General features: G+C 50.8%; 1 protein-coding gene across 1 annotated transcript; it reads left to right on the forward strand.

The window, feature by feature from the left end:
* Positions 1 to 373: 373 nt before the first annotated feature.
* Positions 374 to 11,637, forward strand: TAL1 (TAL bHLH transcription factor 1, erythroid differentiation factor). Its single transcript, XM_027683194.1, is given in 5 exon segments — positions 374 to 748; positions 3,397 to 3,750; positions 3,752 to 3,826; positions 4,584 to 4,675; positions 9,065 to 11,637. Coding segments are annotated over 5 exon segments (954 nt in total). The 5' UTR covers positions 374 to 734; the 3' UTR covers positions 9,484 to 11,637.
* The last annotated feature ends 14,491 nt before the right edge of the window (positions 11,638 to 26,128 follow it).

Here is a 26,128-nt window from a genome sequence, read left to right on the forward strand (position 1 = left end):
CCCGCCCCAGCACGGGAGAGAATACGGGGAGCTCGTCCCTGTTCAGCCCTTTAGCAAAAATACACAGGATGGGGGGAAGAAGGCTGGGGATGGGGCCACTTCTCTCCAAAACATCTCCTCTAGATGTGCTTTATTTACCTCCTCTCGTCCCAAAGCAGCACACACCCCTTCCCCCTCTTTCAGCATCTCCAACAATTTATTTTGGCTCATTAAATTTAATTAAGAACGGAGTAGGTGTTCCATATTTAATAATAATAAAAAAAAAAGGGGGGGGGGGAAACAGGGGCATAATAACCTCCAAGAGGACTAAAATAAAGAATCACTATTCAGATGCGGGCAGCCACAGTGCAATTTTTTATTACTTTTTTTTTTTTTTTTTTGCAGTGTCTTTTTAAGAGCATCTAAGCACACACACATAAAAAGCTAGAAGGCATGCATTCCGGAGTTATTCCTATGCATATCCCTGCAATAATTTTCCGCTTTCCTTCGATAAAATTGCCAAATAATAATGAATCATTTCATAAATAATGGGTTTAGAAGCTTATCAGGGCAGGCGGGCCACTGCTGGGGTTTTATCTCTCTCGGCCACATTGCAGTAGTGTTCCGCTCTCCATACTAAATAGGAAACTGGACGTGATGTGGAATTAGAGCCTACCCAGCTGAAGCCACCCAACACTTACTACAAATATAGCCGCGATGCGTAGGCCACAAAATGGCTCCACTCACTTTTCCCAATGAAAAGCAAATGGTGAGTAAAGAGGAATCGGCCCTGCAGCGAGCTGGGCGGTGCGGGCGGCGGGATGGGGTTTTGGGGGGCTCCGGCGGGCAGCGAGGGGGCTTTGGGGGGGCTTCTACCCCATGTGAGAGGCAGCCGAGCAGGGAAAAAAACACAAAACCTTTTCCGCCGTTGGGTTTTAATCTTTTTTTTTTATTATTCTTTGATGCGGGATGGGTGAGGAGGAGAACGCGCTTTCCCCTTTGAAATTGTGGGGTGCGATACCCCCACCGCCCCGGGACCCCCGGGGACCGGCCGCGGGTGTGAAGCACCCACCGGGCCCGGGTCCCCCAGCTTCTCCCAAGGGAAAAACACCAGGACACGGCATGGCCGACGGCCAGAGTCTGACCGCTTCTTCCCGGGAGGGGGGTCCCCCCATATCCCGCTCCCTCCCGCCCCTTCGTTTTGGGGCGATTTCCCTACAAACGACCGGCGGGAGAGGTGCGCTTTTGGGCTGGAAATTTCCTGCCGATCGGCTGCTGGAAAACAAAAGGATTTTGCGGAGCAGAAACGAGCAGGCGGGGAATTATTGCCCCCCCCCATCCATTTCTCCAAACGAAACCACTCCAATTTAGGGCAAAATACTGCAGATATCTTTGCGGGTTTATGTATTTCGTTTTTAACGAAAGTGGGGGTAGACGCCATCGTTTCTTTTTTTTTTTTACAAAGGGGTAAACCTTATTTTTCGTGATTTCGTTGGCGGGGGGGAACCGGCCTCGCCTTCCTGTTGCTCGGCGGCGGGGAGCGGGCTCACCCCGCTACCGGCCCGGCCCCGGCTGTCGCGGCTCCTCGGCCGCGAGCGCTCCTGGTAACCGGCCCCTTGAGGAATTTAATTTGCCCCTTTAGGAATTAAATTTTCCAGCCGGACGCGGGAGAAACGCCGCCGCCGCGGCCGCTTCGTGCGAGCCCGCTGGGAGAAAAACAACCCCGTGTCCAGGCCCGTCTGGGATTTCCTCCCAGAGAGACTGGGCTTGCAATGTATCCAAAAAAACGCCCAATTCGCCCCAAACATAGAGCCTTTTTTTTTCACGCCTTTTTTTTTTCTTGTTTATTTTTTTTTCCACGCCAGGCCATGCCCGTCGCTCGTTGTGGCCCCTTGTGCGAGGCGGCGGCTCCTGGCGGCGGCGGGGGGGGACCCGGGGGTGGCCACTGTCCCCTGTCACAGGGGCCGCCCCGGGGTGCTGTTCCCTCCTTCCCTCTCCCCTGCACCCTTCTCTCTCCACTGATCTTTGGCAATCCGGACCCACGAGATCCACCCTCTCCTCTTTTTCTCCCCCCCTTCTCTTCCTCCCAGGATTTAGCAGTTTTATCCCGATGCGGGTGTCCTTCCTCTCTGTAAAGTCGTAAGTACCTTGAGGTGGGAGGAGTAAATTCAGCCTGACACTGAGAGCGCTTTTGTTGAAACAGGAGAGACTTGCGGTGTCCCTACTTAAATATGACACATGTGAGTAATCTCTTCCTATACAATATCGGAATAGGCAATTAGATTTTTCTTTCTAGAGGGTTGGAGGGAAGGCAGGGAGCTTGTGCTTTATGTTGGGTGGCTGGGGTTTTTTTTATTTTTCAGAGAGATGGTGAGATATGGCAAAAAAAAATGGGATTTCTCTCGCAATTCAGCCCATCAAAAACGGGAAAAAAATTACCCAAGGCAAAGGAGCGAGAAGGATGGGCGGCAGCTCCCTGCTCCGTGGAGCTCCCTATTTATATAGGGAAAAAATAAACCAACCAACCAACCAACCAAACAAACAAAACATCTGAAAGCGAATGAGGGGATATATGAGAGAAAAAGCATGGCAATAATCGCCATATCGCTGCCTGCCCTCGGCGCGAGGTGCCCTGTCGCGACAGCATTCGTTCTATGGGAGAAGGGGGACAATGCTGTGTGCGGCCGCGGCCGGGCCCCTTCCTCTTTCCTGCTGTAGTGAATGCGCGGGGGGATTGGCTCCGTTAGGGGCTGGTTTAACCCCCTCTCCCCCAAAAAGTGTTTTCGGGTGTATTTCGCTGTTTCATGAATAATAATAGTGAAAACTAGACATGGGAGAAAAAGAGGCCACTCTTGAGGTTGAGGCCGCTGCCGGCAGGCCGGGCTGCGGTCGGGCTGGCTCCGCAGGTCGGCAAACACTACCGGGGCCCCCGATGTGGAGAGAAGTACCCCGCAAAAAAGCGGGGGCGAGCGCTGTGCCTCCTCCATCATTTGGCCGCATAATTTAACTCGGTGCGCCGGGCGCCGGCCGAGCCCTTCTTGCTGCACCGGCCGCCCCGACGGTGCCACCGCTCCGCGGGTACCGGGGGATGGAGGGTCGGGCCCGGTGGTGCGTCCTGCGGGACCAGGGAGCTGCGGGACGTCAAAAGTGCCGCACCGCTCCGCCAGGCTCCGTGACGTCACGGCAGGGCCGCTCCGTGACGTCACGGCCCCGCACGGCTCGGGCGGGGTGGACCCGCAGACCCCCCGGTGCCGCCAGCAAACTCTAAATGATTTTAGGGTGATTAGTAACTCCCCCCGTGTCTCACCGGCCAAGCCCGAGCCCCGAAGCGGCCACCCCCGTCGGGGCGGTACCTGGGGAGGGGTAAACCCCCCTCCCCAAAGCGGGGCCGCCCCTCACCGCTGCCTCTCTCCGCAGGACGATGGACAGGCCGCCCGCCCCGCCGCCCCCCAGTGACCCCCGCGATGCCCGCCCCCCCCGGCGGCACGACTCGGAAGCGGAGACCACGAGCGAGCCGGAGAGCAGCCGCGGGGGCATGGAGGCGCCGGCGGACCCCCAGCTGCTGCTCAACGGGGCGTCCAAGGAGGCGGGTCGGCCCTCCCCCGGGCCCCCCGCCGCCCCTGTGCCCGTCATCGAGCTGGTGCGCCGGGGGGGCTCCCTGGACATAAAAGGCCGGGAGGCGGCGGGAGAGGCGATGCAGAGAGCGCCGGGTGCCGAGCCGTGCCGCGCCGCCGAGGCCGCCTGCGAGGCCCGCATGGTGCAGCTGAGCCCCCCCCGCGCTCCCGCTGCAGCCCCACGGCAGGGCCATGCTCTACAACCTGGGCCAGCCGCTGGCCACCATCAACAGGTCCGTGTCTCCCCGAGGGGTGCCCCGCTCGAATGCGGGGCCGGGGAGGGAGGGAGGGAGGTGCGGGGAAGAGAGGGGAGCTGCAGCATCTCTTCTTCCGAGCGGGGCTCGGGGCTTAGTCATCGCGGGTTTGCATGCAACTTGGCAAAGGAAGAAAGGGAAAGGGGCAGAGAGGGAAAAAAAAAAAAAAAAAAGAGGAAACGAAAAACTGTCATTCCTAGGAAAAAAAAACCACCACAGTAGAAATGTCCCGGGCAGAGCAAGGGGGTCCGTCAGTAAACGGCCGAGAGCTGGTTCAGCTCCTCGGACTCTCTCTGTCCTCCAACGAGTCCCTCAAATAAGCGCAAGGGACAGCAAAGGCTCTGGCAGGAGCTGGGTCAGCCCGGGGGTGTGCGGGGACGGAGCCGGTGCGGACCTGGCCCGGCTGGACGTGCGCGCCCGCCTGCGGGAGGGCACAAAGCCGCGGGAATGCGGGTGGGTTTTGCCCGGAGCCTCCAGCCCGGATGTCCCAAGCTGCCCACATCCCCCTGCTCACGCGGGGCTGGCGTCCCTCGCTTCGTGTCCCCAGGCGGCCGCGTGTCGTGTCGCCTCACGACCCAGGGCTCGGCTTCGTGAGCCGTGAGCTCCCTCCGAGGTCACGGAGCAGCTCCGCTTCCCGCCGGCCTCGAGCTGCCCCCGGACGCTGCCTCCCCCCATCGGGGGCCGGGCCGGGGGGATGCCGGAGTGTCCTCACGGCCTCTCTGCCTTTCGTTTACAGCGGGTTTTTCGGCGAACCGGACTCCTTCTCCATGTACGGCAGCAACCGGGTGAAGCGGAGACCGTCTCCGTACGAGATGGAGATCACCGACGGTGAGAGCATTTCGCCCCTGCGCCGGGTCTTTAGGGGGGTCCCCTTCTGCTGAGGGGGGCAAGTTGCTGCACGGTGCCGTAATCCGGGATTAAACCCCCAAATAGCAAATAACAAGAGAACTAAACCCCCTAACCGTGAAATGCGACTAGGATGCCTGGGGAGTCAGGGTGGCTCTGCGGTAAGATTCGGGATAGTGGAGCCCACACCCGTCCCCACTAACGCCCAGCAGCGTGCTCGGGGGGTTTGACTTCACCGAGTGAAGCAGTTCAGTGTAATGGCTAATTACACCCCCTAGAAATCAAATCCGAAGGAAGACCCTAAATGTAAGTCTTTGCTGAAGTTCAGATCAGGGCCATTGCAGTGAGATGCTGTGTCTGTAAACCCTTTCAGCCAAGAGACATTCGCAGTGCAGACCACAGCCTTGGGCAGAAAGGACAACCTGCCTTTAAACTGCCTGGAAGCAAAGAGCTAACCCTGTGCTGAGGTCTGCAAGGGCGCAATGGGATTGCTTTTTGCATTTTAATTCAGTGTATATCCACACCTTGCTGCTGTCTGCCGTGGAGAAATATCCCGTGGCAGAGCGCGGGAGCAAATACGGCGGGTGACAGTCTGGTGTCTGCGCAGAGATCCCAGGCAAGGGCATCCCTGTCGGAGCCGCAGGACAGTTTCAGAGAATGGAAAGGAGGGAGAAGGAAGGCAGTGCAGGATCCATTGCCTGCTCCCCGGCAGCCGGCGTGGGGTGCGGGATGCGGCGTGCAGGCGGCAGCGCTGCCCACGCAAAGGGGTGTTCGCAAGAAAGATTTACACGTGGAAGGCCAACCCTTTTATCTGCGGAGTTAACAGCCCGTACGCACGAGATCCATTGAAACGTGTTTTCTCTTTAGCAATTGTAAACACTGTGTTTCAATTGCTGGACAATTAATTTTCCTTCTTTTTAGCTAGCTGTTCCTTTCCTTCTACTCGGCTAATCTAAGATCAAATCATAATCCGCATCACTCTCAAACAATACAGCCCGAAATGACGGGCTCAGGGTATTATCTGCATTAATCAGTCCCTCTCTCCCTACTCTGTGCTCTCCTAGTCCTTTTAGACCGGAGTCCCGTGGGACAGGGGGATGTCACAGCCCCGGCACAAGAAGGGCTTTTTGTCTGTCTTTCAATTCTGGGGCTTTATGGTTACGGTGAAAAGTCCATCAAATCACGTTGTCGGACTAAAGCTTTTGACTTGCTATTTAATTAGGTGTTAAGGATTACAGACATACTTGGTTGCGGCCAAGTTTTTGGATATGTTCTTTGATTCAGGTGTACAGATTGGGCCCGATCCTGAAAGTTCTGGCTCATGTGAATTTCCAAGACTGGGCTCAACATTTTTCGGGGGAGAAAAATATGTATTAGACGATGCTGTCTAAACAGGAGCAATTTGTAGGAATGTACATCCCATGCTGAGGGATGGGATGGTCTGATGGGCTTTGCTTATTGCTCTGGTGGTCACCTGCCAGGTGACATCTGTGGCACACAGGAACATCACTCCTCAGGGTCCCCAGCCCTTGCGAGCTGCAGAAGGGCAGGAAAGTCTTGCCAGGCACTTGGTGTTTGGTTTTCTCCGTAAGGAAAGGAGTGGAATTTTTTTGCAACTATTCCTTTATCTATTTTGTGGAAAGTTCGGTGCATTTAATATCTTCTTTAAAAATAGCCATAAATGGAGATAAAAACGAGGAAAAAGTATCTGTAAAAAAATATATCCTGGAACTTTGGAAGCTCATCTTTTTATTAGTTTTCCTTAGATCTCTAATTACAATTTTAAAAGCATCAGTCAATCAATTTGAACAAAATCCAGGCAAAAATTCTCATCTGACTGCTTGAATTAATTATGAGGCAAATTTCTTTATAAGAAATAGATCTTCTATTATAACACAGCTATGGGGCATTTTAATTTTCTCCATTGCTTGACATGTTTTGGTCCAACCCTGACCTCTTTCTAAAAGATATTGTTAATTCAGTTGATGTAGGAATCAAGAATCTGAGTGGTGTCAGAATTTGTGTTATATACTGGAGCTTGGTTTGGGTGCCCCTGGATGAAAATGAGCAAGTCTTTTTTTCTGATTTCTGACCTATTTATGAATAGATGCCTTTTAGTTGTCAACTCTCAGTGAACACAGACATATGTTTGAAGCCTGTGAAGACTGGAAGTCTCCTGAGGTGTTTTTTGGGTCTTTTATTGTTTTGGTTTGGTTTTTAATATCCAATGTGAGTTTTTTTTTCTCATAACCTAATGGGAGTAAGTGGGTCTTAAGCTGCATCTTCTTCTGGATTTAAGGCTCGTTTCTTTGTCGTTTCCGGAAAGAGCAGTAAAGTGTTAAAACTGTTGTATTATCGTAGTAGGTTATAGCACATTCTTCACTGCCTTCTTAGTAGTGCTGTTGAGGTCCCCTTGGTCCCCACCACGATCCTGTAGCACAGCAGACTGTGCACATCAGGGACAAGAAACCTTCCCTTTCCATGAGCTCTTGCAAATTAATTCATACAAAGGGCATTATGTGCTGTTTAGGGGTCAATATTACCTTTATTAAAGCATCAGACTGGAATCTTGGAGGTCAGAGAAGATGTGTTTCTCATTTTTATATCCTCCAGCTTATCCCAGGGGCTCTTTGTGATTTTGGAGGGCTCCCTGCTCCTGAGCATGCTGTAAGGAGAGGTGGCTGCTCACACTCTGCAGAAGCTGGCACCTTTAACCTGCCTGTTTGGGAATGTGTCAGCATACAAACCCTGCAGTGCAGGGTGTTCTGTGTCATGTGCTGGACTGAAGGGACTCAGTTTGCCCTGAAAGGAGTGAAGTGTGATGTTGTTTAATCAGCTGGAATGTGGGATTCCTCTTTTTGTGTTGTGGAAGGTGGAATCTGTTGAGGTGCAGCCTAGTAGTGTGCTTCCAAAGTCACATTTGTTCAGCTGCTCTGTCACAGTCAAGGCAGCCAAGAGTTTTGCTAGACAAGAATAATGATGTTAAATTGTCCCACGGGGTGCTGGTTTCATGGGTGATGGCAGAGCTGTGGCTTAAACTGCTTCCCACAGCCAGGGACTTGATCTCTCCAGGAGGGAATAATTAGGCAAGTGTCTCAATGTGGGGATGGGGATTCCACAGTCCTTCGGGGTACAACTCACTGATGTGTTACCTGCAAGTCTTTGCCTCACACTCTGTGATGATTTTCACTTTATGTGATGCTTCCCACCCTTTGGGAGTTTCTGCCATGGTCAATCTCTCAGATTTCCATGAGATTGATGTGACCTTCCACTGTTGATGTTTCCTGGAGATGAGGATGGAAAGGATGTAATAATAAAAGCATCTTATGGCAGTGTCCCCTTATGTGAGCTGGTTTCCATGGACCCAAGGACCTGCAATCCTGATTTACAGAACTGCTGCTCCTGTAGTGCAGAACATTTGGGTAGATGTGCTTTTGGGTCTCTTCCAGCACAGAAGGAATGTTTTTCTCATGGCAAGAGGAGTTACTTACCCTGGTGATCTGAAAGGAGAATTGATGTGTTTTGTGTGTCCATCCTGTATAACATGCTCTGTCAGAAATACAGCTGTAAAATTTCAGAGATTTAATTGGAATTCACATGTAACTGAACAATTTTTTCACTTCTCCAGTTAGTGTCAGAGGGAGTTTTTGCCCTGTGGCAGTGATATGTAGAGAGAGCAGGAGGCCCTCAGTTCAGCTGTGAAACTGTTTCATCCTCTCTCGTGATCACCCTTCCAGCAAGGACACTGCCTTCACTCTGTGGGTCACGTTGCCACCTGTCCTCATTGCTATGGGGCAAATCCCACCACCATGTTTCATACAAAACACCCAGAGGGCTGGTGGCAATCCTATGCTCTCTATCAGCACTGGATCCTGCCTGCAGCAGGGAGGGTCTCTGGATCTTAGAGTTGTCAAAGCCTCTGCTCAAGACAATTTCCTCCTGCCTTGATGATGTGTCCTTTAGACACTTTTGCAATACAAAATAAAACTATCTAGTGAGATCAGCTTTTAATAGGACCTTTGTTGCTGAGTTACCCTTGTTGATGAGCTGAGATACCCTAAAAGCATAGCAGCCTTCTGCACACGTGTCATGGCTTAAGCCTTCCTCCTTGGAGAGGCAAATTTACACATCTGAGGAGACACCCAAAGAGATTCAACTCCATTTTTCCCTTCCACTGGATTCAACAGAAGTTATGGCTATCTCAGCTCATCATATCAGCTTCCAGTTAGCTGGAAACTCTTGTTTCACCGCCTTGCTGATGTCAGTCACTAGAATAAGTCAGTTAGTCAATTTGGGAAACAGTGACCTATTCAGCAAAGTAAACCTGACCTGTTATTCCCTACTCCTAATTCTGTCTGGTTGGAATTCCAGGTCCTCACACGAAGGTGGTTCGCCGCATTTTTACCAACAGCCGGGAGAGGTGGAGACAGCAGAACGTCAACGGAGCCTTTGCAGAGCTCCGCAAGCTCATCCCCACCCACCCGCCCGACAAAAAACTGAGCAAGAACGAGATCTTGCGCCTGGCTATGAAGTACATCAACTTCCTGGCCAAGCTGCTCAACGACCAGGAGGAAGAAGGAAACCAAAGGGGCAAAGTGAACAAAGACTCTGGGATAGTCCAGGAAGACCTCCTGCAGGACATGTTGTCTCCTAACTCTAGCTGTGGAAGTTCTTTAGACGGAGCGGCGAGCCCGGACAGCTTCACGGAAGAGCACGAAGCGCTGGACTCGAAGCACACGCGGAGCCTGCACCACGCCATCCTCCCCGTAGAAGGCAACGCGCAGCGGTGATGACCTTGGCACTGCTCCCGAAGCGCCGAGGGGGAGAGGCGAGACCTGAGCGTGAGGATGCTGGAACTTGTGCTCGCGGGATCTGTGACTCTGCCTTTCCCCGGGAGCTCGGGCTCCCCGCTCTCCCCGGCCCGGGGCGGAGCGGCCGGAACGTTGGCCCAGGACGAGACCAACCCAGATGGACGTTCAGTATTTAGGTACGTGATCGTACAAAGAAGAAAAGCATTGAAGTCATCTTCATTGTACATACTGCTCATGACGTGACCCTGAGGAGGGGGAGGAGACGTGGCCAGCGCCTCTCCAGCATTTAGGGGGCTTTCAGACCGTTTGATGACCATTGCTTTTTAAACAGTCGCCTGGTTGAGGCATGAAACTCCTCTTTCACTGCTGGCAGAGGCCACTGATGCTTTCCTGCTCCACGTGGTGCTGGAGGCTGCTGCATCATGCCAGTGCAGCACTTCTCCAGCCTGTGGCACACACAGCTGGTCTGAGCAGGAGCTGGGGCCACGTGTTCCTGTTGTCCCAGAGCTTTTGTCTGTATCTTTTTAAAGAGGTGAAAAAACACCCTCAGCAAAAGAACTATTAAAAGGATTAAGACTATTTCTTTCTCTCTTCTTTTTTTCTTTTTTTTTTCTTTTTTTCTTCCCCTTTCCTCCTTTCCCTTCTACCTAACTTTGAATTGTTTGGGGTTGTAGTATTTATGACGTGGGATTATTTCTGTTTAACACTGTCATGCAGTATCCATTGAACAAAAAGGTACATAGGTGTTTTCTTCCACCCTCCCAGTCCCTAATTCTTCTGCTGGTAACACTCAGCAGGTGAGCTCCAAGCCTGTTGTGGTCTACTAGAGTTTTCCCAGTGGTTTCTTAGGGCCAGAATTTCTCTCAAGAAAGATGAATTTCAGAATTGGTAACGGAAAAAAAATACTTGCTAGTGGAGTATCTCCTTGGACTGGAGGATTTTTATAATCAAAAAGGAATGAAAAGGCAAAAGGAGTCAATGATGTATTAACAGTGTGCGTGTACATAGGGATATAAAAGAGTTTTAATGGTATGCTTTGAAGTTTTTGATTTTATTGTGTGAAAATGGTGGTGGTTCAGCTGTGCCAATGCCCACAGTATGGACCATAGTGCTGGATTTATTCTGGCCTTAGGGAGGTCCTTACTGATGAGACTGGTAGGAGTTCACAGCCTCTCTGAACCTTGCAGGGGAAGCACTAAAAACAGTGGTGGGATTAGCCTCCATTCCCAAGTGCTCAGATTGCTGCAAAGTTGATATCTGTGACTGAGATGGTCCTCTGATTCCTGCTGCCCCTCCGGGAGGGTGTTTGGGAAACAGGAGGACTGAGGAGCAGGAGGCTGCTGCTGTGGGGGCTGGGAGCTGAGGACCACCCTGTGCTATCACCACATCAGTCCCGTCATTTCCCACCCACCCACCCATTGCCTGATGGGGCAATTGCCCCAAGTCCGTCCTCTCCTTCTGCAGAGATGTCAATGCACAGAAATCTCTTCCATGCTACAGTAAAAAAACCCAAACCACAACAAACCACACACAAATATCCTTTGGAAGGGGATATATCTTTTTAAGCGGGGACACCTTCCACCTCACTTGTTTCTTCCCAAGGATGCTGAGGTACAAAGGAACACAGAGAATTTAAGTGGGTGTCTGCAAACCCATCCAGGCTTGTTTCAGAGCTCTGTCATTTCCATCCCTGCCTGGTTCTGATGCCTCTTTGTAAATAATAGTTAAGAGTCTGGCGTGTGGCTTGGCTTATTAGGTGGAATTAGTTGCCTGAGAAGGGATCCTGGCCCATGTAAGGATTTCCAAGACCCCAAATCTTGGAGTGCACCAACATCCCCCATCTTAAATTGGGGAAAAGGAGGAAAACTTCTTCCTGGGTCTGGATTGTCCATGCATGGGGTTTTTTACTAGAAGGGGTTACCCGCAGGGCTGTGCCAGGGAAGAGGTGCTGACAGGTGACAAAGTGACATGAGGAAGAGGTTTGGGCTGGTACTGGTGCCACGGGTAGGAAAGGCAAGCAGTGGGGGCTGCCAGGGGACCCTCTGGGAAGGGAGGGGGATGCTGTCACACAGGTAAAACCATTCTTGGTCTCAAAATAACCCTTTACAACCTTTTTATTAAACCATTGCAAGAAACCCCCCCCACCGACATCCAGAAATTCCTCATTCCACACAAATTTATTATTTTTTGTTTAAATCTTTTTTGGTAGCTGAATAGTTGGGAAAATGGTACAACCTTGGCAGCACCCTCAAACACCCCCCCTCCACACACACGTGCCTGCTCGTAGCCCTTGGCAGAGCGCACTGTAAGGTCTCCTGGGGTATGTACAGTTGTACTTAATTGTGATTTGAATGGTACATTTCCTCTGCCCACCTCTCCTCCTCTCTGCTTCACCTCTCGCTGTGCGGACCGTCATCCCCTGTTTCTGTCGGAAGCGGCGCCCTGGGGCAATGTTGTACCGTGTGAGTGAATTCCTGCCTTACGATTTTGGTTTTTTTTTCAGCCCCCCTCCCTTTCTCTGCCACCTTCCCTTTGGATTTCTGCATTTTTTCTGCAGAAATGAAGTAACCAGACCTGGTACCCTGAGTCTCAACCCACTGTGGATGTGCTATTTAGAAAACACATTTGTTGTAATGTGTGTGTATATATAAATATATATATATAATGAATATATCAAGAATATTTCTAAATAAAGTTTTACAAAGCAGCCTCCACTTGCTGTCTGCCTCTGTCCCACCTCATCACCTGAACCCATCGCTACTTTGGTATTTCATTGCGGGATGAAGATGCCAGGGTGGCCCATTCCCAGCCACCAAAAGTCATAATCGGGCAGCAAAATCCTTGCAAAAGGACCTGCTATTTTTTTTTTCCTTGCTTGAGTCACACCGTCCAGCCTGGGCTGGGCTTCTGCAGAGCGAGCGGGCGGGAGGAAGAGCGCGCAAGGCCGGCAGGAAGGAAGGCGGGCGATGAAGCAATGCCCCCGCCGCAGGCGAGCGTTACCAGCCTCCTCACCCCCAGCACGTTATTTGCAGGTCCCCCAAAGGCTCCAGTGGCCTTTTCCCTCCTTTTGGAGAGGGTGACTGTGCAAGGAAGGGGCTGCTGGGGGGCCGTGCGACTTCCTATGACAATTCGGCCATGATTTAATAGGCAGTGACAGCAATTCCTCTTTTTTTTTTTTTTAAAGTTATCACAGCCATGTGCACAAACACTTTTTTAAAAAAATAGCATTAATTAGGGAGTGTTTACAAGCTAAGTGGTCCACTGAACATGTGTATGTTAATATATATATATTATATATAATACTAATTTATATATATTATATATTATATATAATATTAATTTATATATATTATATATATTTTTATATATATTTATATTTTTTTATATATATATATATATAAAAAACACCATGCTGCTGCTGGTGGTCAACACCATACCAATAGCATGGAGCAGATGACCAGGAATGGCAACTCAAGTATTTTTTGTCTTTAATTTCTATGAATTTCAGAGTCATTGCTTATTTAAACAGAGCCTTTTAGAGCATCCTCGACTTTTTTAAAGCATCCCCCCCCAAAAGTTTAGCTGCTGAAGCCCCTTCCAGAGCAGACAAGCAGCCAACTCTTGCTTTTAAAGTTTCTGGGTGACATTTCCCCCTGTGTGAAAGAGGGGACTCCGTTTCAAGCTCCAACCTGGGGGTACAGGGAGCCCTGGCCAGGCACAGTCCCAGACTAGGGACATGGGGCCCCCCTTGACAGCCAGACTGAGCAAAGCCCCTGTAGCCAGGACCAGGCTGGTTTCATCCCAGGCACTGGGACAGGGGTAGGTGCAGTGTGTGGCTGTTGGGTGTTTATCTGGAGCTGGGAGATCAGGGCTGCACAGCTGGTTTAACCCGTCTCGCCCTGCTGCCAGCCCAGCACGAGCTGATAGCTCAGCCACCGGTTATCTCTGCCTCCCACCTCCTGGTTCTCTCCCTCCCTCCTTCCATCACCAGGACAATTCTGCTTCCACCTCCCCCTTCTGCTTTTTTTTCTTCCTTCAGTTAAAACACCCTTCGTGGCCACATGACTTTTACCACCAGCACAAGGAAAAACACCCTCCAGGTGAAGGCTTTAAACCCCTCTGGGCACATATATAGTGTCTATAACCGATGGAAAGGGATGAGAGGTTGCCAGTGCCACCTGCTCCCCGGTGGGATGGCCAATGTGCATCACTCCTGATTGACCCTGGTGGTGGGGACACCATGAGTGCTGCCGTGCTGGGACATTCTCCAGGGTTGTGTCCCCATCTGGGTGACTGGTGGCTTTGTGTTGGCCATGCTGGGAAGAGTATCCTTCTTCCTGTATCTTCTTCTCCAGAGCATCTGGACCTTGCTGCTGCTCTGCCACCAAGATGCATATGCCACTGAAGATAGCAGATATTCACCTGCCTTTGCATTTATTTTTAAAAGTAATATTCAGAAGCCCTTCTCATTCTCATCTTCTGATGGAAAATTTAATTCATTTCTCATCAAATGGTAATTTCTTTTACAATCTTGTTGTGTTACAAATGGTGATGTGTGCTGCTCTGTGGATTCAAATACCTGGGGGAAAACCCCCAACCCAACCTGGTTTTTTTTCTCTGTTTATGCAAAACAGAAAGGAAAGTTGGGAAAAGCACCTTACAGCCCTGGTTTCCACGGCACAGAAGGGATCAGTGCAGCAGGAGGGTGTTGTGGGTGTCATTGCCCTTGGCATTGCCACCATCTCTCACTGGTGGCACCACAGGGTGATGGGGGTTCTGGTCTGTAGTGCAGGAAACCTTTTGGCAAATAGCGCTTTTTTTTTTCAAACTTGAAACAGGTGTGTTTAAGGGTATTTTTTGTTCACCCGTGTTTCTAATGTGTCGCAGGAATCTGGTGGCAGGTTCTCAGTGGCAGAAAATTTCCCTTGCCATTGTATGGATGACACTGGGGAATGAAACAGAGAGGAAGTGACTTTAGGATAAAATTGAAATAAATAAAAGAGAAGATGCAAGGGATGTGCAAGAAACAAACAAAGAAACCCCCATAACCAAACAAAATTTGGGTAGATTTTATTTTCAAGCCTCATTGTCCGGTTTTAATCACAGCCTTTCTGGCAAAGCCATGTTGAGGGCAGCCTGCACTGGCTGCCCTGCCTGGGAACACTGCTGAAGCCTGGGGCAAGGACCTGCTTCATTAAGGGCATTCCCACATAATTGAATTAAATATGCTCACAGGAACGACAGGACCCAAACATTCCCACCCTGGCAACCGATGAGAAAGCTTCTCCTCTTCGCTACGACAGGCCAGTGACAACAGGAGGGAGTAATTTATGGCTCTCTGGGACTGCTCGATATGCTCTTCATCCCGGGGCTCATCCCGACATTCCCACCGCCGCACAAAGGCTGCAGCCGGCCGGAGGTGCCCAGGGGACACCCCGCTGTCACACACAGCAAGGAGATGAGCAGCAAGCACGATCCCCTCTCTCCTCCCACCTCTGCTCTTTTTCTCTGGTCCTCCTGCCTCTCCTTTCACCTTTATTCTCACTCTCTTTTTTTTCTTTTTTTTCAGTTTCCATCCCAAAATTGGTCCTGGGGTGCGGGGAGAGCCCCACAGCTCGTCAGGGCTGGGGGTGGACGGGGCAGGATGAGGATGCTCTGAGGCTGCAGGGGCTCAGGAGGGCGGACCTGCACCACTGACGGGGGGTCCAGCAGGCACCTTCAAATCTGTCCCCCCGGTAGACATTCCTTTTCCCCTGATCTTGAAGCTATTCTCAGCCGCCCCAGTGACCTTTCCGGGGAACAATTTACTATTGTGTTTTGGTAAAGCCCAGCCTCTATTTTTGCACTCTGTTTTGCTGATGCGGGCACAGGGAGCGAGACGGGAATCCAGCAGGAAATGGGAGGGAGCGTCTGGATCACAGTTAAGACTGCCCCGGCACTTTGATGTGCCGAACTCGCCCGGTAGCACGTGGTTGGGCCGGGGGCTTTACTCCCTGCCCATCCCTCCGGTAAATCCTGGGTGGCACCAGCTTAATCTGACCGTGCCAAGGTGGGAATGGGTCCTGCAGCAAAGGGCTTTTGGCAAAGAGGCCGGCAAAGCCGCGGCGGCACCGTGCTCCTTGGTGCATGCACAGTGCGAAATGACAGGCAGGTTTCTGCTGACATTGTGTTGCTAAAGGACTGCTGGAAACAAGGGGAGGAGGTGACTGGGCTGGGAGAGGTTTGAGGACTCGCCCAAAGGTGTCCGGGAAAGCCACGGCAGAGCATCCTGGATTGCATCAGGTGAAATGAGCTGGCTGACAGCAGGCGAGGTGGCAGGTGTGAGGTGCCATCAAGCCGTGGTCCTTCCTGATGTGGGACCCAGAGCCGGACTTGGGAGGAGTGAATGGCTCCAAAAATGCCAAGCATCACAGCCTAGAGTGGCTAGAGGAGCATGGCTGCCTGGATGCCCTGTTCACCCTTTGTGGATGGGAACAACCCCAGAGGTGTAGCTGGTGAAATGGCCAAAGCCCAGGGAAGGGAGTAGGACCAGCCTTATCCTACATCTGTCCTGCTTCCACCATCATCACCATCCACATCACAGTCTCCCGGGCAGGAATAGCACCCTGCTGCCCCAGTGCTTGCCCAGAGCCCACAGAAACCAAAAACAGGGCCCTCCTGCATGTCTAAAGGGTCCGACCACAATCTCATCTGCTGCATATCCAAAGCTCCCTGGGAAGGGATGGGAGCAAGGGAATGCTTTACAGCAGCTGTCACATCTCCAGAGCACTTTGCTTGCTGTGATATATCCCTTCACACACTACTGGAGCTGAAGTAAAACACATCAACACCATCCCAGTCGTGTGTCTTGCAACTATCCAGCATCACAGCGTTGCTCCTCTGAGCATCCAGTCTGCTCCATCCCGAGGAATGACATTAAAATGGGAGCAGGGGGCTGGTGGGGGTGGCCTGGCAGGTAGATGAAGACTGTTAGCAGTGTGCCATTATGGATGCTGTGGGTGGGAAGCTGCTGCTTGGGGTGGGGAAGGCTCTGTGTTTGCTGGTGAACTGGTGCCCTGTGAATACTGGGCTAGGGGGAAGGCAAGGAACAGGCCTGGATGAGGCTCCAATGTGGAACATCACTGAGATGTGTTAGCAGTAACACATCAGTACCTGTGTGACAAGGAGTCACAAACACACTCAGACTCCACAAACATCTGTGCCTGCACATGACAGGTGAGTTTGTACACCACTTGCTCACAAAGGCACGGCCCATGAGCTATTACAGGTGTGATGGGGCACAAACACACTCACGAATGCACACACTCATTTTTGCAGGTCCCACACCTGTGGCCATGTCCATGGATGCACCAGTCCTAAATGCACATTTGGATGGATGTGGACATGCAGTCCTGCATGTGTCTTCAAGTCACCCAAGCCCATGACACGCTCACACACGTGTCCTCTGTCCCTTGCACGCTGCCCCATTGGTTGTCCCCACCAGACAAAACACTGGGGTGGTTTTGCTTTTGGCTGCATCAGCAGAAATCGCTCCCAAGCTGCTCTCTGCCTCATCCAAGCAAATCCTGAGCTGCTTTTCCCCTTCTTCTGGGTCAAATGGCACCGAACCATCCACAGCAGGTACCGGATGGTTTTCCCAGGGTGTTCTTAGGGTTACAGGAAGGCTGAACTGGCCCAGCAGTGGCAGCCGTTGCTCCTATCTCGGCTCTCTGCCCGTTCCTGGGGCCACCCACCCTCCAGCTGGCTCCGTCCTGCTCTGAGCTGCCCCCTCTATCGCTGCCTGCAGGTGCCGGGGACTGAGGATACGGTCCTACCTCCACACCCCGCAACGGGCCAGGCAGAAGGGCGGCGTGAGCGGGAGCCCGTCTGTCCCCTCCAGCGGGGACACTGTCCCCACGCTGGCAATGCCAACACCACCGCCCTGCCCGCCGGTCCGCCCTGCAGCGGGAGCTCGCACTCGACGCCTCCACAGTGCCGGGGGTGCCAGCGGGGCTGTCCCGGCGGGGCTGTCCCGGCGGGGTCCCACCAGAGCCCCTCACACAGCCCGGGTGGCGCCTCCTGCGAACAGTTCTGGGGGAACCCCCGCTCGCAGACAGACGGCACATCGGACCGACGGCAGCAACTGCGCCTCCCGAGACGGGGCCGGAGCTGCCCCGCTCCCGCCGCTCCGCCCGCGGCCGCCAGAGGGAGCGCAGCGCCGGCAGCGGGGACCTGGGGGGATCTTGGTGTCTTCCAAATAAAGCATGTAAAGGCTGTCCTTTCCCCTCTTCCTTTCCCTTTTCCTTTACCTTTTCCCCTTTTCTTTCTTTTTTTTTTTCCCCTTTTTCTTTTTCTTTTCTTTTTCTCTTCCTCTCCTCTCCTCTCCTCTCCTCTCCTCTCCTTTCCCGACTCTTCCACCCTCTACAGGTCTTCCTGGAGTTACCACAGACCAACAATCATTATGTTAAACCCACTGTATTTGAACACTGCAGCTATTTTCCTGCAGAACTCTGTACTTTGGGGTGGAAAGGTAGAGAGAAAGTTTTGAAGAGCTGGTGTTCCCACAGCTCAGCCAGGCTCTGGAGGTCTTAGTCCACTGGTCCCCACTCCCTGGAATGTGGGGGCACTGGGTTCTGTGCCTGTGGTCACTGGCTCCTTGTTGGCTCTGCCAGCAAAGCACAGGCTGCTGAGTCTCCTGGGATTTCCGCAGAGGTGAGGTGACCCTGGGAAGACTCACACTTCCCAGTGGGAGCACCGGTGGCTGTGCCAATGCCCTGCTATTTATTGAGTTCTAATTAATGTCCCTCCCAGTCCTGGAAACAGCCTCTCCTCCTCAGTCCCAGGCAAAGGCATCTCTCAGGAGTGTTCACCTTTTGTCCTCAAAACCTGTTCAGGGCTGGATCCAAGTGCAGCCTGTTCTCAGCTGCTGAGGCACAACAGCACAGTTTGGCATTGTTCAGCCTTTTCCTATCAATCCCATCCCTCCCACAGGAGCCTTGGATCCCTGCCCCCATCTCATGGTACTCAACTTGGTCACAGTAGCATCCTGGTGGGGCTGGCAGCCTCCAAGGCTTCAGGAATAGGTTAAGGTTCCCAAAAAGCTCTCCTAACATCAATATACTCCCAGAAATGCCTCTTTCAGCCCTTGGACTCACATGAAATCCCTCTGGCCTTTCCATGTCCCTCCCACTCCCTTCCCCAGCAACAGAAGCCGCTGCTCAGAGGAGAAGGTGATGTGACTTTTCCCATCTCCTCCGTTACCTGCATCTGTTTGCTTGGGTAGCAGCCAGAAAAGTGACTTCATGCATTCAATCTTTTTTTTCCGGCCCTTTATTTTTCATTTTATTTTTTCTACCAGACCAACACTCTCGCCTGTTGCAGAATCGAGGGGGAAGCATCCGGGCCAAAATCGTGCCCCTGTGTTATGGTAATCGCGGCTGCCGCCCGGCAGATGCAGCTCGCTGAAATAATGAGGCTGTTTAACAGGCTCAGAGAAGGAGAGGGGAGCTTTTGTTTGGCACTTGCCGGGGTTGGAGTACACTTGTAAAGCAACAACTGGAGCTTGTTGAAAAGAAGTGGAGGTTATTAGATTCATTTCACTCGCTGCCGATGGCCCTGTTATTTTTTTCCCCCTGCATATTCCAGGCAAAAACTCTGGTGCTGAGAAGGAAGAGGAGTGAGATGCCACCTGAAAATGTGCTGCCCTTGCTGATGAGCATGGAAATAGATAGGGCTGGTGCCTGTTGGCAGGGCTCTGTAGGTTGAAAAACCGAGTTCAAGGATGCTGAGGCTGATTTCCTGTATTGGGAATACTCCTCACTCTGCCCAGGGTCCTTCCTCTGCCCCAGTAAGGCTGTGAGGCTGGAGAAGCCCAATTGAAATCAGGCTCTTCTCTACCCATTGGGGGCCTAGATGGCCATGCAGGAGTGTCTTCCTCATAGGACATGGCATTTCTTGATGCTCCTCTGCCTTCCAGGAGTCTGAGTACTGCCTGATGCAAGACAGCAAAGTTAAGAAAACTCAAGGGCACTCTTAACTGTGCTTGGAGCTACCAAAACACAGGACTTGTCAGCAGCAAAGGTGGTCCAGGATTTGTCAGGGCTTGAACAGCAATGGGTTGCTGATGAGCATGAAAGAAATTCAAGTGAGTGCAGAAACTGGGGTGACACAAAACCTCATCCTTGGGGGTTATAATCCCATTTTGAAGTTTTGTAGTTTCGGGTGGGAGAATGACAGAATTTAGATCTGTGGGGGTTTTTATTTTCCCCCAGGTAAGTGGGGACAAGAAAATGATTAGATGGGTTGGGATTCTGTCTGTGCAACCCTCTACCTACCTATCTACCCCTCTGTCTCAATGCATCTCTCACCAGCCCTATCTTTGCTCTGAAAAACAACAGCAATCCCCTTCAGAAGCCAGGAATAAAATCAATACATTCCCTCTCCAATTCAGGTAGCTGTCCATAAATCTTCCCAGCTTCAGATTGGTCTCCTAGGACTCCCAGCTCAGTTGGGAACCTATTTAATCAGCTGAGATGATCAGCGCTGTTTGTTGCCGAAGGGCCCTTTGAACTCTTTGTCTCCTCGTTGAATGATGCTCTCCTCCCCTGAGGATTTAGCCAGACTGGCCCACTCTGTGTGACAAGTCTCAGGTTAATAATGCCAGGCACTGGCAGTGCCCACAGAAGCCCAGCATCAAGCCCAGGGTGCTGGGAAGAGTCACAGCCCCTCTGCCAAGCCCTTATCGCCCCATCTTCCTGTGGCCCCTCACTTGGCTAGCTGCAAAGCTCCATAAACCCACACTGGCATGAAAAGCATCCAGCCTGGTGCCAGGGGAAGAGAATTATAGCTCCTTTTGGGGAGGCTTGGCAAGGGCTGGAGGGGGTATGTGAAATCACAGCTCCCCCATCCTGGGGCTGCTGACTTGGTTTGTAGCATATTTTAGTGCATTTTAGGTTTTAGCTGGTTGGGAATCAGTCCCATGCAGTACCTTTGCTGAGGGACTTCTGGAAGAGGTTTTCCAAACTGGTCCAACCCTTGGGAAAATGGGACTCAGCATCACTCAGGATCTGGCTTCCAGGAAACAAATCTAGAGCTGTTCCAAAGCAGCAGGAGTCTTGGATCAGTTTTCAGCCAGGGAAATACTGAAATGTCACCTTCAATAGCCAGGATTCTCTTCTAGGCTGTGTTGAAGTTGTGCTGGAGGTGGCTGCCACCCCAACAGCCTCCAAGCAACCCAGCCTGGTGAGATCCAGCCAGGTCCTCACCTCGTCTCCATCCAGCTCTGGCCCAAGGGGTCAGTGTTTCTTCTTCCAAAGGCTTCTGCACTCCATAAATCACAACTTAGCATGGACCACCATCAAGACAGGCAAAGTAACCTAATCTGTCAGCACATTAGGGTGTTGGAAAACAGTAATCCAAGAAGGAAACACATTATCTGGCCTTGTTACTTTACAAAGTAATTTAAATTAATTTTTCCCTAGAGTGGTTAGGGAGTACTGCAACTTGCCCTTGTCTATTCTCTCCGGCTAATGAAGCTTTACCAGCGACTGCTCGTGAATTCCTATTAAGACCTCATCTTAGAGGTTACAGGGCAAAGCAATTTCTGCTCCTGGGAAAAATGCCTATGAATTTGTAATTGTAAGTCCATGTTTGATAGGGATTAGCATCTGAAAGGGGTAGAGTGGTGGGTAGCAGAGAAAACATTATTTCAATTAGCAGAAGAAAAGCAACTTAACATCTGATTATAGTTTACACTTTTAATTTTCTCCTATTCTGGCATCTGAGGTAATTATTTCCTGAAACTGTCCGCCCCCACCAAGCCAGCCACCTTTTCCTTCTCCTCCTCTTGGCCATCTTGGTTGAGATTCACATGGAAATGGTTGATGAGTTGGGTTTTTTCCTTTCCCTTCTTCTCTCTCAATTAACTGAATTTGGGAACAGCGACGAGGATGGTGCATCAAACCACACTGAAATGGGACAAGATATTTCTCTTCATGCCAAGGAGGTGAAAGATGAGGAGGATGAGGCTTTACTCCACAGCCAGGCTCATGGCCAGCAGCTTGACATGGTGCTGGTGCCTGACTCTCCCAGGCAGAGCCTCAATGCCTAAAGATTCTCTCTCTGTTCAGAAATTACTTCCAGTCCCCTGTTTTCCTCCCACCCCTTGGCCTTGGCCCTTGCTCTAAGCTGTGCTCCATCTATTTTTTTCTGGCTTCTTGGCCTCCTGTTTCCTAGTGACAATGCAACCAGTTTTTGGGTGGGAGATTCCTCGTGAGAAGGCTTGTTGTTATTTAAGGAAGATCATGAAATCCATCCTTAATGAAAGGACAAGAGAAAACCCTTCCACCAAGTTACACTGAAGCCTGAGATTATCATTTTTATGGGCTTCCAATCTTTCCTGCCTCATGTCTTATCACCAAATGCAGCTGGAGGCTTCAAAAACCCTCCCAGCTTGCTGCTGATTTTATGGGATGAAGATTAGAGATGATCGGATAGCAAATTATTCATTCCATTCGGTATCTCTGGGCAGGAGGGAATATCCAGAGCGAAGTCAGCTCCGTTTTCCCCTTCTGAGCATCACATTGGGATCCTGCCTATCTGCAGTGGTGTTTTCCCCCACACTCAGAGATGATTAGGGGTGCAATATGCCCTCTGGACAGATGGGAAAGTCAAGGGGGAATCATGGATGCAGGCTGATCCCCTGACAATAAGGCACAGCAGAGGCAGGAGGATTTTCTTCTTATTTCCAGGATTTTTAGTTTAAGTCCTCCCAGCCCAGGGCAAGGTGGGGCAGATCAGGGAGGTGTTTTCTCAGCCTAATTTTCCAAGGCTGTGGGGCCTGAGGCTGATGTGAATGTGCTGCCAGAGCCCTGGCAGCTATTGGTGTCAGGAACAGAGGAGTAGGGAGCTCAGAGAGGACAAGGGACAGAGGAGAGAGGCCATTGCTGCCCTTGGATGTATGGAGCTGCAGCATCAGGCACACACAGTGCAGGGTGTGAGTGCTGCCCAGAGATCCATGCCAAAATCAACTGGTGTAAAAAATATCATCCAGAGGGTCCCATGAAATACTCATGGGCCACAGTGAAGCTACTGAGCAGATCTTTAGGGAAAAAGAAGGGCACACCTGGAGCCCAATTGTGGTGCCACATCTGTGTCCCATCACACACAGGTCCTGGGTACCAGCTCCCAGAGAGTGCCCCGACAGGTGAGGTCCTGGCTGACCCCACTGGAGCATCCAGGCTGCCTGGGAGGAGAAGGGGAAAATACACATTCTCCTGAAACGAGGGACAGAGAGGGATCATGGCCACCACCACGTCTCCCTGCTGTTTATTCAAGGCTTGTGATTATCATCAGCCCTGGGGGACACACAAATGGAGTAACAAAATGTCTAATGAAATGCCAAGAGGTGTTTTTTTCTTGACCCTGTGCTTGTGTTCAGAAGAGGAGCAAATGGTCCAGCTGAGCCCTGTGTGGTGTGGGGAGGATGAGGCTGGCATGGGGTGATTCCCTTTTGCCATATCATTGAAACCTGGAGTTTTCAACAGCACGTAAATAAGAAAATATATTGCAGCTTAAAAGGCATTTTTAAAGACAAGTTGGGTACAGAGCTGTGATGGAAGAAGACAAGCTGAGCAGGATCTGCCTTTTTCTGCTGCCTTTTATCCACACTGGCACACCAGGCCAAGAAAATGCCCTTTTCACAGTGGTTGTAGCTCCTAGTTCTCTCCTGGCAGCATCCGTACTGGGCAGGATTTGAAAGACAAGTGTCAACGGGAAATGAGAGAATTCTGGCACAAGAAAGGAATGTTTGGTTTTGATGGCAAATGTCAAAAGAAACAAGCAATTAAAAATTGGGTCTGTGGGGTTTTTTTATTTGCTTGTGTTGAGGGTTTTTTGTTTGGGGTTTTTTGATGTTTTTAGCAGCTATTGAAATGTAACAATTTTATAATTACTTTTTTTTTCCTAGGAAAAATACAATCTCTTCTTTAGGGGATGTTCAGAGTTGCTCTCATAGATTTTTTTTTTTATTTTTGTGGCTCTGTCTGAGAGAGGGGGAGGAAATGGAGAGGATGAAAGAGGGAAGGAAGGAGAGAGGAAGGAAGGAAATGAAGGAGAAAGACAAACAACTTCCATTAAAACACAATCTCGCAACATTTTTCAAAGAGGAACTGGCATCTGTGCTTTGAAATGTATCACCCAGGAATATTGCTTTGAGCAAATGTTAATTTCTCCTAAAAATTACATATCTTTTAGAGGAAATAACCCTCAATATTTGGAGGATATCCTGAAATTCCAATCCCTGCTTTTAGCAAGATCTATTGTACAGGCAACTGCTCATATGGGTCCCCGAGAGAGAACTGTTCTGGCTCTGGCTCCACTTGGGTTTGACTGAATGCTGCCAAGGTGATTTGCCCCTCAGTGCCTCAGTTTCCCTCGCCTGTAAAATGGACCTGCAGGGCTTTGACTCACCTGGCTGGGTGATGTTGAAGGCTTAAATGAGAGACACAGCAAGATTTCCAGCACACTGTGCAGAAACACAGAGCTACTTGCCACTGCAGGTCCCAGGCCAGGGCCAGAATGACAGAAGGAGGAGTCGGTTGACAAATTATTTGTCGAAATTTCAGACTTTACCCTTGCAACAAGGCTGCTGCTGTTACAGTGACTTGCTACTTCTCATTCCCTCGGGCCAGACCCAGGGATATGCAACCAAGCAGGTGCCCTGGGAGCTTTCTCCACAAAGGCACATACCTTCCTAATAGCTGCCCTGGGCTAAACATGCATTGGAGCACAGAAGGGCTTTGAGATAAGCATGGGAGTGATTCCCTGGCCTCATCAGCAAGCCCAAAACGGTTAAATAATTGAATTTTCTTGAATTTCATATAAATATGGGATTGTGCAATTGGTAATGTGTTGCTTGCTCCTCAGGAAGGAGCTGAGAGCAAGATCCCTGTCTGGAAGGCACAGCAGCCCTGCCTTCAGCTCAGGGTCTGGTCTGTCACATCCTGTCACCCCAACACACCACAGCATACAGGTAGACTCTTGAGGCATCCCTGTCTTTGAAATATCAGCCCAGGGTCCCTGGAGCTAAACTGGGCAGAGCCCTGGTATGATAAGGCTGGAGTACACGTGGAGGAGAAGGAACCTCATGAGCCACCTGCCGCAGCTCCAGGCGTGACTGAGAGGCAACAGCAGAATGTCTCAGACCTTGAATTTCCCAAGGGCAGCAGCAGGACTGGCTTCTCTAGGACTTCTGATCTGCTGATAAAGCCTTCTGCTCTGAACAGCTCAGGTGGTTTTGCTGGGAGTTTGCTGAGAGACAAGCAACAGGCAGGCAGCAAAGATGGCAAACTCTGCATGCTTCCCCAGATAATGTGGAAGCAAGTAATGGGGAATCCAAAGTTCACTCTCACTTTTACTTCTTCAGAAGACGCTCCTTTTCCTCTGAAACATGATTAGATTGCTTTTACAGAGTCTTATTACGGGCCAGCCCCTGTTGTGACACTTCCTTGCCCAGTGTACCAGGAAAGTCCCTGACCCACAGGGTTTGCAAGCAAGAATTGGTGAGGTTGGGGATGGGATTATCCAGCATTGCAGGTGGGCACCTACCTGGTCATGGAAAGGAATTTGGGAAAGAATTGGGAATTGTCCTTCAATCTTGTACAGCTCAAGTCAGGTCTGGTTTGTTTTCAGGATAAATGATATTATTCTAAATACAGGGGAAAGAGGAGGGATGAAGGAGGGCAGTCCTGCACTGGTATTGTACTCCCGAAGTATGTATTCCTGAGGATGCTGCACATTCCTGAGCACGGGTCCCTTGTGGGCTCCCATGGCGGGACCCAGCACCCAGGCAGGGTCCCTGGAGGGGAGATCACCAGACTCAGAGGCCAGGAATTCATATGCTGCCAAGGGGGATGCTCAGAGTCTGGGCTTGCAGAGATGCTCTGACACACCACAAGAAGAGCGACGATGAAAACCCCGGCTCGCAATTTTATAATTTCCTTCAGGAGTAAGTGAAGTTTCTCAGCTCTGAAGCAAAATAACTTTTATTCTTCCGTGGGCTGGGTTTGCCAGCCATCTAAACCTGGTATGGGCTGGGAAACTGCTTAACTCAGGACCTGCAATCTTCCCCATCCTGTAGCATCTGCACAGCTGATGTGAAGGGTGAGCCTTGCTGTCTGATGAAGGTCTTCGGGTGTTTCTACCTCTCCTGGTGTCAAGAAATTTTGGAGACAGCCCTGAAGACTCAATAAAGTGAAGGCTGTGTTTGCTCTTTTTAATAGTCTCACAATTAAACAAGATGTAAGAAGTGGAAGGCAGTAGCCGGCACCGAGTCTGGTTTATTAAGTTGATGTTTTAAAGTCACAAATGTGTTTTGCTGGGTTGTTAGTGACACTTGCTGAAAAGAAAAGAGCAAGGAAATGAGTGGGAGTCCCACAGGGTGGGAAGGGTTGTCAAAGCTGAGACATCACTGGACTTCCCCCTGCTCTCCTCCTGCGGGGATGGGGACTTGGGGGACACCATACTCCCCAATCACTGAGGAAGAATTTTACCCATCTGGATGTCACTTTTTCCTCCTGGGCTGATGCAAATATTTTGTGCCTGAGTTCCTTTCCACGCCCTGCCTAAGAGGACTGTCAGGTTCAAG

This window comes from Neopelma chrysocephalum, unplaced genomic scaffold, assembly GCF_003984885.1.
Source record: "Neopelma chrysocephalum unplaced genomic scaffold, ASM398488v2 Primary Assembly neopelma1_64, whole genome shotgun sequence".
Classification (NCBI taxonomy): Eukaryota; Metazoa; Chordata; class Aves; order Passeriformes; family Pipridae; genus Neopelma; species Neopelma chrysocephalum.